We start from the raw sequence: 15,523 nt of genomic DNA on the forward strand, positions 1-15,523 counted from the left end.
AAGGACTCCATTAACCACACTCTCCAACTTCCATGCGTCTTTCTCCTCTTGCGCCTCTGCCACCTTGACTTTGCATTCCTCAAGTCCAAGAATGTAACCAACCCCACTGCCTTTGCTCATGTCCTTCCTGCCACCGAGACTCCCATCTCTCATGCCTTTCTGTGGCACAGTCCATCACCCATTCAGTTTGCTCATCAATGCACTTTTCAGAGGAGGCCTCTGCTGACCTCCCATCACGTCAAGCCTTGGTTTGAGTCTCCATCTCTTTATCCTGATCTTCTCCAGGTCCTTTTCATCTCTGTGAGAAGCTGTACAGTGTATGTCATCCGTTTGCTTCCCATTCCCTTGACTGGCTTCTATGCACGCTTCATACATGCAGGGACTTTGCTCCTCTTCTCTGTCATTCTACTCTCGGCCCCTGGAAACTTGGCAGGGCTCCTGAGGATGCTCACCGAACGATTGCTGAATTGCAGGATGCGTCTCACGTAACTGTCATAAGAGCTGGTGAGAGAGCTGAGTCTTCCAGTCTTCTAGGTCAAGGAAACTGGGGACTTGAGATGTTAAGTGTCTTGGCCATCATGACAAGCCTAATAACTGAGAAAGCCCTGGCTCTCCTGGATCTCGCTATATGGACCAGGCTGGCTGCAAACTCACAGAGACCCATCTGCATCAGAGTCTTGAGTACTAGAATGTGCACCCCCCCATGCCCAGCCCTCATTTTTGCCTTTAAAATGTTATTGACTTGAAGTTATTTCAGATTTAAGAAAAGTTCTGAAAATATCATGAAAACTTTCTGTTAATGCTTGCCTGACTTTCCAAATGATAGCATCTTGCCACAGTATATGATCAAACGTGAGTTATTATTGACGTAGAAGTAGTAACTAGTCCAGAGACCTAACCTAAGTCACCCCACTCACATCCTTTTTCTAGTCCAAGATCCTTCCTAGAAGGACATACTCCATTCACATGTCACATCTGCTGAGGGGCCAGGGCTGCCCTCATCTTTCACAACCGGCACGCTGGTGAAGAAAGCCACATTAATCACAAGGCTAATCCCTTGAAGTGCCTGGTCCATGGTGAGCTTTCATCCACCATCGCCGCTGCTAAAGATCTGAGCATCCTTCCCCCATGGCCCTGTGCTTTGTGTTCATTCAGCCTGGCTGACCTTGACGCGTTCATAAAGAACACAGAGAGTGGCTTGCTCAAGAAAGTGGAGAGAGGAGATTTCCAAGGATTGGTGGAGATCATGGGACACCTTGTCACCCTTAAAGAACGGCAGAGCAGCACGGATGACATGTTTGAGCCCCTGAAGCAAACGATTGAACTGCTGAAGTCCTACGAACAGGAGCTGCCAGAAGCTGTGTTTAAGCAACTGGAGGTCAGTGCATCAGACTAGTCCTTACGAGGCACAGAAGGGGTGGCTTAGGATTTCACGGTGGGGTGGAAGGTGGAGTCGAAGTAAACAGAGAATGGCTCAGTGATGAGTGCAGGCCCAAGGTCTGTGTCCTAGAACTACAATGTGTAACGTCTAGCATTTTGGGGAAGTGGTTAAAATACTGAAAATTGTAGTGACAGAACTCACAGGGATGCAGATTTTACCCCAGATTTAAAGATAAGTCATTTTATTTGAAATTGGGTTTTTCTATGTAGCCCAGGCTAGGGTTTATTTCATCTAACAACCCTCAGGTCACACTCCAGCACCCAGGGAAGTCAGGGCAGGAACTCAAGGCAGGAACTGGAGGCAGGAATTAAAGCAAAGACCATGACAGCATGCTACTTACTGGCTTGTTCCCTGACTTCCTAGGCCTTTGTTTGTTTGTTTGTTTGTTTGTACCAGATAGTATCATTTGTCCAGAATCAGCACAGCATACAGAGGACCATCCTATATTCATAATTAATTAAGAAAATGTCCCACAGACGTGCCCACAAGACCATCTTATAGAGGCATTTTCTCAGTTAGGGTTCCCTCCTCTCAAATACCGCTGGCTTATAGCAAGTTGCCAAAAGGTCCTCTCTAACGTATCTCCCCTACCCCATTCCCACACTCTGGCACAAGGTTAGGCCAAGTCTTTGATTTGGGGGAAACAAAAATATCTTAATGATGTTGAGAAGGTTTGAGAGAGAAGGCAGGAACTCAAGAAAACAACCAAGCCCCCCTGAGGACTATAGAGAAGGGCAAGGGTTACCAGGTCAGAGGTTGAAGGGGCTAAGGGTCGTGCTGAGTCTAAAGTAGGTGACTGTGGAGAGAGAAGAAAACCAGAGAGGTAAACTGAGGAAGAGTAGGGTGATGGGCACCAGTCCATCCCCGGGGGCTCTACCTCGGGGGGTGGACGCCCAGAGTGGGGTCCAGTCTCTGGCTCTAGGGGAGGGGGGAGCAGCATAGGTGTGAGCACTCCCAGGTCTTCTTTACAGGAGCTTCCGGAGAAGTGGAAGAACACAAAGAAGATGGCCACCACTGTGAGGCAGCAGGTGGCCCCGCTGCAGGCCAATGAAGTGGCTCTCCTCCGCCAGAGGTGCACAGCCTTTGACACTCAGCAGCAGCAATTCCTGGAGAGGTTCCGCAAAGAAGCCCCCTTCAGGTGTGGATCAGGGCGATGCTCGTCTTCTTGAGTTTCTGCTTCGGCTCTTGCGGCAGAAAAAAAGCTTGTTACCAGTCCTTTCCTTTGTGCGGGTATTTTGGTGACAGTGCAGTCCTGGGGTGGACAGAGTCTTGAGCTTATCTGAATGGCAAAGGCTAGACAACCACCACCACCACCCCTCAAGAAAGAGTTAGAAGCTTCTTGTGCCCCTGGGTTAATGAGGGAATCATAAGGGCTCATCAGGGAACTGTGGTGAAATGATTAGGGTTTCTGCAGTCAGAATTCTGAATTCCTGAACTTCTGTTCTTTGTCGGGGGTTTAAAAATGGTTGCTAGAAAACACACAGACACATATCCCTTGGGCGTACCCCCCCCCACACACACACACACACATATTTTTAGAACTGGCTGCTAGAGTGTTTAAATAATGTTGGAAAGATTTGAGTGGTTTAAGATTTAGCAAAGGTTAATGTCTAAGGGCATTTCTCTGCACTTGGTAATCCTGTGTTACCTCTCTGTTGATAAACATAGCTCTTGCATAAAGACTTCAAGCTCAGGAAAGAGCGCCATTCAGGGTGTCCTGTATCATGCGCCTGGGTTCAGATCTATAGGGCATCAGCTTCCCAAGCACTGTTTAGCCTGCAGGTCTCACCCCACAGGCAAAGCCATGTCGAACAGCTTGGGACCCCACCCCTCACCCCCAGCCCCTGCACTATGGTCTGTTTGCCAAGGCTGAATCTCTTGCTGTGACTGCAGACTAAGACTCTCCAACTGGAGAAAGCCCACAGCAGGACTGAGAAACTTCTCCAGGTCTGCTCTTTGTGTCTCTCACATCATGTTGGTTAATACCTTTATGCTCCTGATAATGATAGTAGTCGCCTGTACTAGTAGTTACTGGAATTAACAAGGTAATTGCTAAAAGGGTTCAGTGCTGCACCCGGTGTGTTGGTGTCCAGCTGTCCTGATGGGCCACTGTTCCAGGTTTAGCGATGAAAGTCTCATGTCTAGGCCTAATCTTTTTTTTTAAAAAAAAATCAATTTTAGTTGACAGGTAATAATTACATGGCTTCTGAGACACAGGATAATGCGTTGGCCCCTTTATACACTGTGTAAGGCTCAATTTGGAATATTGAGGATATCCTGCATCTCAAACATTTTTCACTTTTTTGTGATAAAAAAAAATTGACATCCTTTCTTCCAGTTGCTTTGGGTCATATCATCCAGTCTTACGCCATTGTGCCTATGACCAGCCTTCCAGGTGAAGAACCCTCAGGTGTTTCCCTCCTGGTCAGTCTATCTCTGTCCCCCTTTATCCTCACCCTCAGTAAAGGCCTGCTCTCACCACTCAATCAGCTAATATTTATCAAGCAGGTGCTGCCTTCTAGGCAATGGCATTGCATCTACAAAACACAAGACACTAAGCGACTGAGAAGCAAGAGTAGAAGCCTAAACCATATTCAGTATGAATGCATAAAGCATGTGGCTCTACAGCAGGACGCTGTCATACAATCACCAGAAAGAGCTTTGAAAACCTGCAGTGTCCAGCCTGTCCTGAAGACCCACTAAATTAGACTTTCAGGGATAGGATCCATGTGCCCGTATCAAGTGCCTACCCCCGCCCCAACACACACACACATAATGGTTCCTGTGCCGCCAAGACTGAGAACCACTACCCTGAAGGGCAATAACTGGTTTTCTTTGAAGCAAACATTTAGGGACCTAGAATTTCAAATGACTCTGCACTTTACAGTTTCTTTAGTGGAGCATACCTTTTCCCCCCAAAGAAATGTCTCTTGCTAAGAACATGTATGGAATACACTGGAAGAACATTCTTCCAGAGTTCAGGTCATATCTTTTGGGTCCTCCTTTGGGTATAGAACAGAAATTCTAAGTTGAATTCAGATTGTGAGAAGACAACATTCATGAGGGAGGTTGGTTTTCAAGAGGCCTAAAGTCCATCACAACCAGGTCAGTAATATAGGCACATAGGAAAGCAGACATAAACAAGCCTTTTAACTAGCTACTTAAAATTCTTCAAATGAATCCCGTAGGTGCTTAGAGAAATAGCTTCCAAGAGTGACCGTTGGACAGGAACCAACCATGGTGTCCTTTTCGAGGTCCTTTTTGAGGCAGCCAACGTTCATGTGTACTGTGTGTGTATTGACCAGCTGGTGGGCTATTTTACTTTCTTTCTGTACGTGGTTGGTTTTTTCTTCTTAGTGTCCTTCCTGGCAGTTTCTGTGATGCTGTTACTCTTAGCTGGGCTTTTTAGATTCACATCTGTTCATTTCACATGCAGACAAATCTTCAGAGGAGAATTCTGGGAAAAGAACTCTCAAAACAGCCTGAGAAAACAAATGTCGCTGAAATGTTGACATGTTTCTCTTCTGGAATCGTGGGGCTCTTGCTACAGGGAACCTTAGCAGACACCAACATGTGTGTTATTTGTTTCGTTCCTTACTTTGGTGTGTGTAAAATCTGGACTCAAGTGAGCACTTGTTCCTTTACATTTTGATCATTTATAGACCTCCAGCCCCCGCTGCCTTCTCTAACAGTGCAAGTTTCTGTCCCTGGAGCCAGCTACGCTCAGCTTCTTGCGTTCTTGTCTTTGAGAGGGAAGAAGAAAATGACCGTCTCATTAGGCCCTTGCCATCTGACAGATGCGGTGCGAAGTTGGGCTTCTGAAATTTAGATTCCCTCTTCGTGCCTGAGTCAAATGTCCCCGCTTCCTTTAGTTCTTAACTCTAGGACAGCTCAGCATATTTCTTAGCTGAGTCCCCACTCTTCATAATAATTGACTAAACTGTCAGATTTGAATTCAAGGACCTTCTACTGCTTTTGAAATCTGTGCCAGATTCTACCGAAAGGAATATTCTGTGCTCTGTCCTTCTCTTGTTGGGTCTGTGACCTTGAGCACGGGTTTCCTGACCTTAAAGAATGGCGTCATGATAAGCATCTTCCTACTTTCTTCAAGGCCAAGGTAATCCAAGGATGTACAGCCTAGTCTGTCTATCCTATGAGCTCCAACTCATAGGGAGGCTGTTAGGGCTCTCAGTTGGCCATCAGATTCTGTGAACAGCTGGCAGAACCTACCTGAAGATGCCCTTGTTAGAAGCTGTGCATGACAGCAACAGGAAAAATCAGGTTTTCCTAACAGCCTGACAACAGCTTGACACAGGAGCATGAGGGATGGGGACCCATAGGTCCTGCTTGTGAAGTACCTATTGTCACTTCTAAAGCTGGAGAAAAGAGCTATTTGGGTCATTCAGTTAGTGCTAGGGACATAGTGATATCCTACATTAAGATATAGCACTGGTTCAGCTGGCCTGACTTACCAGTTAACCTGACTCATCTGTACGATTTAGAATTCTGTAGAGTAGAGGGATGGGGGCTTGGCCTCAAGAGTGGAGTGAGCTAAGAATTACAAGGATAGTAGAATTTTCCAGAAAATACAACCCCTGACATCAACAACTTATGGCCTTAGGGATAATTTCAAAATTGAGTAATAAAACACATTCTTGGTATCATCTTTAACTGAAGTTGCTGACACATCTTGGGGACAGTGGCAATTGAGCCAATAACACAAGTTACATTGGAGATTAATAACTGGACTGGAAGGCAAAGATGTTCCATAAAAAATAATCACGGAAAAAGGGGCAAATGACTGAAAGTTTAAGACATGGAGTGAGTACAGCTGAGATGCAGGAGCTAGGGCATGAGGGTAGAGAGGGTGAGACACAGAGTGCAGCTGAGATGCAGGAGCTGGGGCATGAGGGTAGAAAGTAAGACATGGAGTGAGTACAGCTGAGATGCAGGAGCTGGGACATGAAGGTACACCAAGCGAGACACAGAGTGCAGCTGAGATTCAGGAGCTGGAGCATGAGGGTAGACAGAGAGGTCCAGGTGACCCTGGCTCAGAAGTCGGCATCTGGAAGAACAGCCTTTCAGATGTGCAATGGGCTTCCTTCTGACCATGTTTGATGTACCTGGCCTACCAAATACCACAACTAGCAACACAGTAGGACACTGTAGGTCAGCTGTACCTCTCATGATCCCATACCTGGTTTCTGGTACCTGATCTCTGGCATCATGAAAGAGGATTGAACTGCAAGCCTATTGCTAGCCCAAAAGAAAAGTGAAATTCACATTCCAAATTACAGTGCTACTAAATTAGTATTGCTTTTGTGCCACCATAGGATAAAAGATATACATTACAGCATTGAATATTGGAAAGTTGTCTCTATTATTACTCCTACTTTCGCATGGAACAGGACGGACTGAAGACCAGGTCTCAAATGAGAGGGCATAACAGCCATGAATCAAAGTGGTAATGTCAGAACAGAAGCAATCAATGGCCAAGACTGCAATTTGAGAAGCAGGAGAATCAACGGGAACTGAGGGAAGACAGTATGGGATGCTTCTCCATCTTGTAGCTAGGACAAATAGGTGGATATTGGTACCTAAATGGGCTAGCACAGAGTGTGCAGGACTAGGGAATCCACAATTCAGGGTGGGCACCTCAAGTTTTGTGTGCTGGAAGGTTATTGTGTAGGCGTAGGCCAGTCTTTATTCTCCATCCAGCTGCCATGCTGTAGTTGGCATTTCCCAGTGGCTAGCTCCGCAAGAGTCAGAAGGGGCTCCTCCTCTTCTCTCTCTATAAGCTCACAGTTGAGCAATGTATTTCCATTACATAATTGTAGTTTTATTTCTGCAGACATTCACCCTTCTTGTCATATCTTTATATCAGTTTCAAAGACCCAGTGTGCCCTTCCCCTCTGTGACTTTCTTGTCCTTAAACTCTCTTCTTTCCCTGGTTTGGAAAAATGCTTCATTGTTAGAACATGTGTAAAGTTTATGAATATCTTGACAAGTTGGCATAAAGGAATGGTTTTGAAACAGAGGCTTGTTATATAGTACAGGCAGGACCCCAGGAGCCTCCTATCTCAGCCTCCTCAGTGGTGAGATTATTGGCATGTACCACCGTGCCGATTTTATTCTAAAGGTTTGAAATTGCTACCTGCTCTCATGTGTAGAGATCCCCTCCAAACTTACTCGAAATTGGTGTTCATGCATGATCAGATACAGGAAAAGGTCTTCCACAAATTCAAACAGTAAACAAATTATACCAACAACACATTTAAGAAACCATTGTCAATTTCTGGATGTTTGTGTGATGAGGAAAACCAGAACATGCTATTGCCTTCTGTGCCCTGCAAATGCCCCTAACTCACATTTTGTCTGTTAGTTTCTTTCTGAACCACGCACCATGATGAATTAAATGGGATGTGGGCTCTTTTATTTTTTTTTTTAGTTTTTCTGAATTTCGTAGATCTTCTTCCAACACCAAGTAGTTGATACCACATTCTAAATTTACTGTAGACCAGAGAATAAGTAGAGTTCACAGACACCAACAGTTCATCTCTGCAAGAAAAAACAAAAACAACCAACCAGAAGACTCTTTGTGCCTTGGTGATCTTTCTTGCTTGTCACAAAGACAATTCTATTTCTTCCATGTCGTCCATTATCTACTGCTCATTGGAGAGGAGGAAGGAAAAACCTAGGGAGGAGGCTCTTCCCACTCTGAAAACCACCCTCGTGTTCTGTGCTGAAGGCTAGCCATGACCTGTGCATGGTGTTCAGCCACTCGTCTTGGTGGCCACAGCCCAAACCCAAACCAATTCAGGAGCAGGTGGACAGCCTGCAGAACATGCATCCAAGCTAAGCTGCACCAGTGCAATGGTGTGCATGATTGTTACTGCATTGCATGGTGGTGGGGGTGTTAGAGCGAGCAGTTCAGGTGAGTGTTTAAATTAGAATTTCTTTCCCTCGGTTATGGCAGATATTTCTAGAGACAAGCGAAAGAAGGAACAGTTCATGGAAGGGAGTCCACACGTCATCCTCTTTCTTCCTTCTGTATCCTGTCAGTAAACACTCCTGCGCAGTAAAAAGATGGAACAAGCCATTTCTCTATTCATCATTCCCTTGTGTGAGGCCCTATCCAGAGTTTGGAAGAGTTTCATCTCCTTTAAGTTGTAGGACCCTGAATATCTACCTCTATAAACACACAGAAACAGAAAGTCTCAGCCTGGGGATGGAGAGGAAAGATAACTGGTGATGAGAGAAGAAAAAGCAGAGGCCCCTTGAAACTGGGGTCACCCGTACCCCTGACTATAGGACAGGTGTGTGAGCTCCTTTACAAATGAGGCTCTTCGTTGAGGAAGGAGGATGACTGGAGCCTGCCTTGTGGGTGGTTGTGCAAAGTGTTAATACTCAAAGATAAGGTACCAGCTCCAACTGGGTGTGTGCTTTCAGCACTCAACATAAAGGGTCAAAAGAATGGAACCATGAAGGTAAAACCTGTGTTTTGCTGGAACAATGGATGCTGCTCAGCTGGGGCTGGAGAATCAGCTGTGATTAAGAAGAGACCAGCATCACTGAGGTGCAATCTCCTGGAAGTGTTTCTCAGGTTAGCACTGGGATGTTGTGGTCCAGAGGTGGCCAAGGTTGCACCTCACACTGGCAGTAAGGTAGCCCACATAGCCCTTGTTTTGAAGGCATGAAATGGCCATAGAAGCAACTGGGGCTTGGCACTGTGTGCAGCTTCAGGGGCAGTTGGCAGCCCAGGTGCAGCAGAAGAGCTCTGTTGCAGGATAACTGATCACACTCTGAATCCCTGATATGCACCATTTACTGGAAAAACCTGTTTATAGTTGTGATGTGTCTCAGCCCTGGTGCATGCCTTTGATCTGGGAGCTTCCTGCTTAAATATTGTGGACAGGATTGGGTGGAGTCAACCATAGATCAATACGTGGAGCAAGCAACCAATTAACAGGAAGTAAACCCAAGATTATTTTTTAAAGAAACATGGAGAGTAAGAGGAAGTCAAGAGGATGGATACACAGGAAGTAGAAGGGAGGGACATTGAGTTTGAGCAGATTTGTTTGAGATGGTAGGAGGGAGGAGAGGCTTCTGGGATGATGATGGAGGAGGAAGGTCAACTGGGTGTTCTCTCTACCCCTCTGAACTAGCAGACTTGCAACCCAGCATCTGACTCTTGAGTCTGATGGTAAAATCAAATGAGTGAGATTTGATGAAAAGCAAACTTCAGCATTTTGAAGATGAGGTCTAAGCATGACATTGCTCATTTATGATCATTGTATCTTTTGAGACAGAGTCTCACTGCTGAGTCCACACTGACCTCAAACTCAAGATCTTCCTGCCTCCTTCTTCCAAGTGTGAGGATTAGAGTCTTGGGTCACCATACCCATCATCTTCTCTGATGCTCTTGAATGGCTTTTCCTTCTAGTGGTCACCCTACACCATCTATCCCAGGGTGAGAAGCTGTGTTAGGAGCCTCTCCTCTTCTCCTGGGTACCAAACCTTGCAGCAGATGCTACCTTAGGGGTTCTAGGAGTTGAGTCCTGTGTGTCATGCTTACCAAAGGAATATGTTATACTTCTTAGGTTTGATAGCGTTGGTCCACATCACATGTTGGATGTCTGGCACAGGGAGATAGAGCACATGGAGTCCACCATGGCCACCATCTCCAAGTCAGCTGATCTGTTTGAGGTCAATGTTCCTGACTATAAGCAGCTGAGGCAGTGCAGGAAGGAGGCCTGCCAGCTAAAGGAGCTCTGGGACACCATTGGAATGGTGACCTCCAGTATCCATGCCTGGGAGGCTACCAGCTGGAGGGACATCAGTGTGGAAGTCATGGACTTGGAGTGCAAGCAGTTCACCCGGCATATCCGGAACCTAGACAAGGAGCTCAGAGCCTGGGATGCATTCACAGGCCTGGAAAGCACTGTGTTGAATACTCTGACCTCCCTGAGGGCCGTGGCGGAGCTGCAGAACCCTGCCATCCGGGAGCGGCACTGGAGGCAACTGATGCAGGCCACTGGCGTGAGTTTCACCATGGATCAGGACACCACGCTGGCTCACCTCCTGCAGCTCCAGCTCCACCATTTCGAAGATGAGGTCCGGGGCATTGTGGACCGAGCTGTGAAAGAGATGGGTATGGAGAAGACCTTAAGCGAGCTGCAGAACACCTGGGCCGGCATGGAATTCCAGTATGAGCCCCACGCACGAACTCACGTACCCTTGCTGCAATCAGACGAGGACCTCATCGAGGTTCTGGAGGACAATCAAGTGCAACTTCAGAACCTGATGATGTCCAAACACGTTGCTTTCTTCCTGGAAGAAGTATCAAGTTGGCAGAAGAAGCTGTCCACGGCTGACTCAGTAATCTCCATCTGGTTTGAGGTGCAGCGTACCTGGTCTCACCTGGAGAGCATATTCATCGGCTCTGAAGACATCCGGGCTCAGCTACCTCAGGTACCTGCTCAGGGAATCCTATGCTACCCTAGTGTCTGGTGCAGGTGAAGACCTTCCCACCCAAAGTGTTGGGGTTCTTTTCTCTGCTCCTCACTGACCTGAACCATCACCAAAAATGTGCTAGCATGTTTGCAAACAGTTTGCCTTGACATGAGAAGGAGAAAGAAAAGGAGTGATTTACTTTTTTTTTTCAAGTGTGTGCAAGAAAAGCGATAGAAGATTCCAGCTACTGAGGTTTGGGAATGGCTCCTTAAGGGTCACTTCATAGGTCTCATATTGCCCATACTCAAACAAACTGAGTCTTGTTACCAGGCAAGTTCAAGGTCATTCTCCCCAGGCAGTGAGCCATGCAGCAAACCTTTGATAGGTACTAGCATGCCAGATACTTGTTCTCTGCTAAAGATTAACAGCAGATTTCCATAAAATATATGCTCCCATTATCACCCTCCCCTATGCCTGCCCCTTCTCCCTAGCCCTAATTAATGTGTCATTAGCCAACTGCTATCTCAGTGGACTCTAATTCCGTCTTTGTTTTTGCCCTAGACGTCTTCTGTACCCATTCAGTACAGCCAGTTCTTTGCTGACAAATTAGTTTGATGAGGCAATGTCACCAGTTGTCCAGGCCTTGTTAAGAACTTAAAGCACATGCCATCCGACACTGCGGCTCTCCGGCACATCCTGCAGAAGCATGCTAGGGCAATAAGTTGGCTTCAAGGTTGGCATTCACAACAGAAACTAACAGGGGACAGTTTTGTATGGCAGCTGTCATGAAGCCAGCAGCAGACACCAGCAATTGACGAAGAATAAGTTTAATTGGAAGGGGTGAGGACACAGGTGGAGACTTTGGGAGAGACCTTAAGGGGTGTCTGAGAGCCTCTTATGAAAAATATGAAAGAATCTGGTCTCTGGATAGTGCTGCAGGTTTGTGCACAGAACCTGTAAATGCCTGCATTTCCTCCCTATTAAAAACATAACAGAAAAGAGTTCGGTCTCATTATGCCCTAACTAGTAACTATTTTCTTCCATTAAGACTATTTCCCAACTTTTGTGCATGTGTACACTCAGTTTTTTCCATAATTGCTTCCAGAGTAATTACAGATCTCTGATTGGCTCTTTTTATTTGAACATTCATGCCAGGTATGAATATGCTTCTGTCACCTTGATGCAATTTCATTTTCAGTCAAAGCAAAACACTGCCTTGAGAGGAGATTTTAAAGTATGTTACCCACCTCTCTTGTCTTTTGATCATCTTGGGTGATGGGTACAGGTTACAGAGGGCAGGGTAGCAGGCCTAGGCTTCCGCTCTAATTCTTTCATGCTGGGCAAGTTATCTACTTAATGTCTTCATACCTTGATTTCCTCATATGTAAGTTAGGACAGGTACTAGCACCTACTTTGGAAGGCCCATTAAAACAATGCTCACAGCATATAAGATTATGATGACTGTTTCTAGTAACACAATATGTTCTCACCAGGTGCCACATTTAGGCTAAAATCCTTTGTATATCTTAGCTTCTTGATCATTTTAGTACAGTGTCTCACTGTACTAAACTTTTTATGGCATTAAAAAAGTTTATGTATATCTAGAAAAAAAGCATCCAATGTACTGCCTACTTGACTTAGGAATCAGTTATTGGACAGTTGGATTGATAGTGGAGAGTGCCCGAGACTTCCTCAGTGATCATGTGTGTTATTTGCTTTTTGACTTTTGCTCTTGCATGAGCCCACATAAGCTTCTATTATGCTGCATGACCTGTAAGACCAAAGGAAACCACATGCAGAAGTAGATGTGGGAACACTGATGAACTCTGTTTGGTCACACAGTAGCAATCTGGAGGTTGAAAGGTTGATTTTATTGTAGTGGTTTGAGATTTTTGGTAAAGTATTTTAGATTAAAAACATGGTATTATGATAAACTGATAGGTTTGTTATTATTACATTTTAATTTTTATTTCCAAGCCTCAAACAAATCCCCTGTTCCTCTGGTCCTTTTCACACACGTGTGCACACCTGTGCACACTCATACCTTTCACAATCCAGAGCTGTAAGTGCAGGATTTGTGTTAACAATGTATACACTGGGCCTGGGCTCCCCAAATCTGCATTTGATCAGTAGTGACTCTCTCTAAAGGTCTTCATCTGTTGCCAAGAGAAGTTTCCTTGATGAGAGATGAGAACTACACTTACTAGTGGTATAAGGATATTTATTCAGAATGCAATGATGGATTGTGTAGGTTTAGTAAAGTGGTAGTTGTAGGTTCTCCTCTGAGATCCATGACTTCACTAGCCCTGAGTAGATGACTAGCTTTCCAGTACCACACATGGTTTCCTTATTTTGAATGGGTCTTAAGTCCCACTAAGGAGCTGTTGGTTACTGCCAAGGTATTCTCGCCACTACTGCATCTTTAGGGTTGTAGTACCATGTTGGTTGTTGTTGGAGCTCATGAGGGCCATCTCTGAGTAGGATGGCTGATTTCTTCCCTCCTTTCGGAACTGATGCAGCACCTTCTGGTACCATGAAGGCTAGTCCTCAAAGAGGAGGCTTTTGGGTCAGATTCACTCCAGTGCCCTGTATCTGGAGGTCATGGGGTCTTTAGCAATAAGGGCTTATCATCTACCTCTAGAGGAGGAGAGGGCAATGTAGGGCATCTACAAAAATGACTGTAATGTTTTTCGGAGTTTCTTGGACAATCCTGACCAACTCAAAAGAGGACTTCTCATGCCTGGTATTGGGGGTTTTGTTAGATAGTCTATGGCTTCTGGGGTGAGCACTGTCAGCTCATATGGGAAAATTTCATTTAAACTATGTTATAGGTATGTATGGGCAGATAGTTAAATTACTATTTCTTATCACTCTTTGAGATATAGTTTACCCTCCTTCTATATTTAAATTTTCTCTCCTTCCTAATTAAAGTCTCCTGCACTTTTTAAATAATTAAAATTTTTCTTTTAAAATACTTTAGCTTCTTATACAGAAAATATTGCTTGGCAGTTCACCTGTATAAACAAAAGAAAAAGGGTACCAATATTAACATGTCAAAATGTTCTTCCTTGCCCAAGTCTCTTCTTGGAATTGGACTGATTTCTGCCCTCAAATGGCTGCAAGGGCCAAGCTGAGACAAATATTGATTATTATTTTCTATATGCTTCATCTCTAGGACTCTAAGAGATTTGAAGGCATTGACTCCGACTTCAGAAAGCTGGCCTGTGATGTTCAGAAAACCCCAAATGTGGTGGAAGCCACTAATAGGCCAGGCCTCTATGACAAGCTGGAGGATCTTCAGAGCAGGTAGATGGGCTTGCCAGGCCTGCTGTGGGCGGATGCAAACTTCCCTTCTCTGTCTCTGACCTTTATTAACTGCCTGTCAATGAGAGCATGCTTGGCCTTTTCTTTCCCTATGGGCTGGATAATATAGAGTATGCTACCATCAGGAGTTTTGATACGGATGTGAACAGATGTGTCCATTTACAAATATCCCTAGGTATTTGTTGTTCTTAAATCTGAAAATATCCCATATATGGCAAATACAGCCATCCTGCAGTCATCCACTCAGAATTGCTGCTAAGACAACCTGCAGATATACAGAAGTTCGCAACTGCAAGTTCCTTATGCAGAATTCTGTTGCATATAAGCTGTGCAGTCCTCCAGTGGCTTGTACAGCCCATCTAGCCTATCTATAATACCTAACTCAAAACAAATGCTTTGTAAATGGTTATGTCATATCATTTAGGGATTGATGACCAAAAAGGTTTGTGTGTGTTTAAAACGCATGAAAAATGTTCCCAAATATTTTCAATCTGTAGTTCTTTAACCCTCAGAAGGGGAATTTACAGACACTGAGGACTGCCTGTGTTTGTATGTAGGTAATGCATGTGTAGCCCGGGGCCAATTGTACTCGTTATACTAAACTAGGAGAACCTGTGTTCTGTACCCTCAGGTTGTGCCTCTGCGAAAAAGCCCTCGCCGAGTACCTAGACACCAAAAGACTTGCCTTTCCTCGGTTTTACTTCCTGTCCTCCTCTGATCTGCTGGACATCCTTTCCAATGGCACAGCCCCACAACAGGTAAGCTGGGCAGCATCTTTCAAACCAACCGAAGGGCTATGGCACACCCAGCAGGAGCCTACGCTCAGGGAGGAGACAAGCATTTCAGAACCAGGTTGCCTTAGGGCTCTCTGCCTCCTTTGGCTTTTACACACACACACACACACACACACACACACACACACACACACACACACACCTCTTCCCCAGCGGCTGAAGCAGAAATGGAGTGGCAAAAGAGCATGAAGTTAAGCCTGTATCAGGAATGCATTCGACCTGGTTCTGAAGAGCCATCCAGTCAATCGTGGTCAACAGTGACAGCTATATAAAGAAGCCTGGCATTCTGTCACTGATCGGAGGGCATGCATGGAGCTGGAGGATATGATATGAAATGAGAGAAATCCATCACGGAAAGACAATTGTCACACGGGGAAGCTGAAGTTGATCTCACAGAAGTAGAGAGAAGACCGTTGGTTACCAGAGAGGTAGAGGGGGTGGTTGGTATATGTGATGGGTACTATATTAGGCATGATTGGATAACTTGAGAGATTTTATAGCACAGTAAGAT

The 15,523-nt window shown here is 45.3% G+C and overlaps 1 protein-coding gene across 1 annotated transcript in view; it reads left to right on the top strand.

The window, feature by feature from the left end:
• Positions 1-15,523, top strand: part of Dnah9 (dynein axonemal heavy chain 9) — a 333,793-nt gene that overhangs the window by 65,549 nt on the left and 252,721 nt on the right. Inside the window, exons 18-22 of the mRNA XM_005349858.2 lie at positions 1,156-1,378; positions 2,413-2,579; positions 10,042-10,912; positions 14,070-14,200; positions 14,850-14,976. Of these exons, the coding sequence (XP_005349915.1) occupies positions 1,156-1,378; positions 2,413-2,579; positions 10,042-10,912; positions 14,070-14,200; positions 14,850-14,976 (1,519 nt within the window). The remainder of the gene's footprint in view (positions 1-1,155; positions 1,379-2,412; positions 2,580-10,041; positions 10,913-14,069; positions 14,201-14,849; positions 14,977-15,523) is intronic.

This window comes from Microtus ochrogaster, chromosome 7 (genome assembly GCF_000317375.1).
Source record: "Microtus ochrogaster isolate Prairie Vole_2 chromosome 7, MicOch1.0, whole genome shotgun sequence".
Lineage (NCBI taxonomy): Eukaryota > Metazoa > Chordata > Mammalia > Rodentia > Cricetidae > Microtus > Microtus ochrogaster.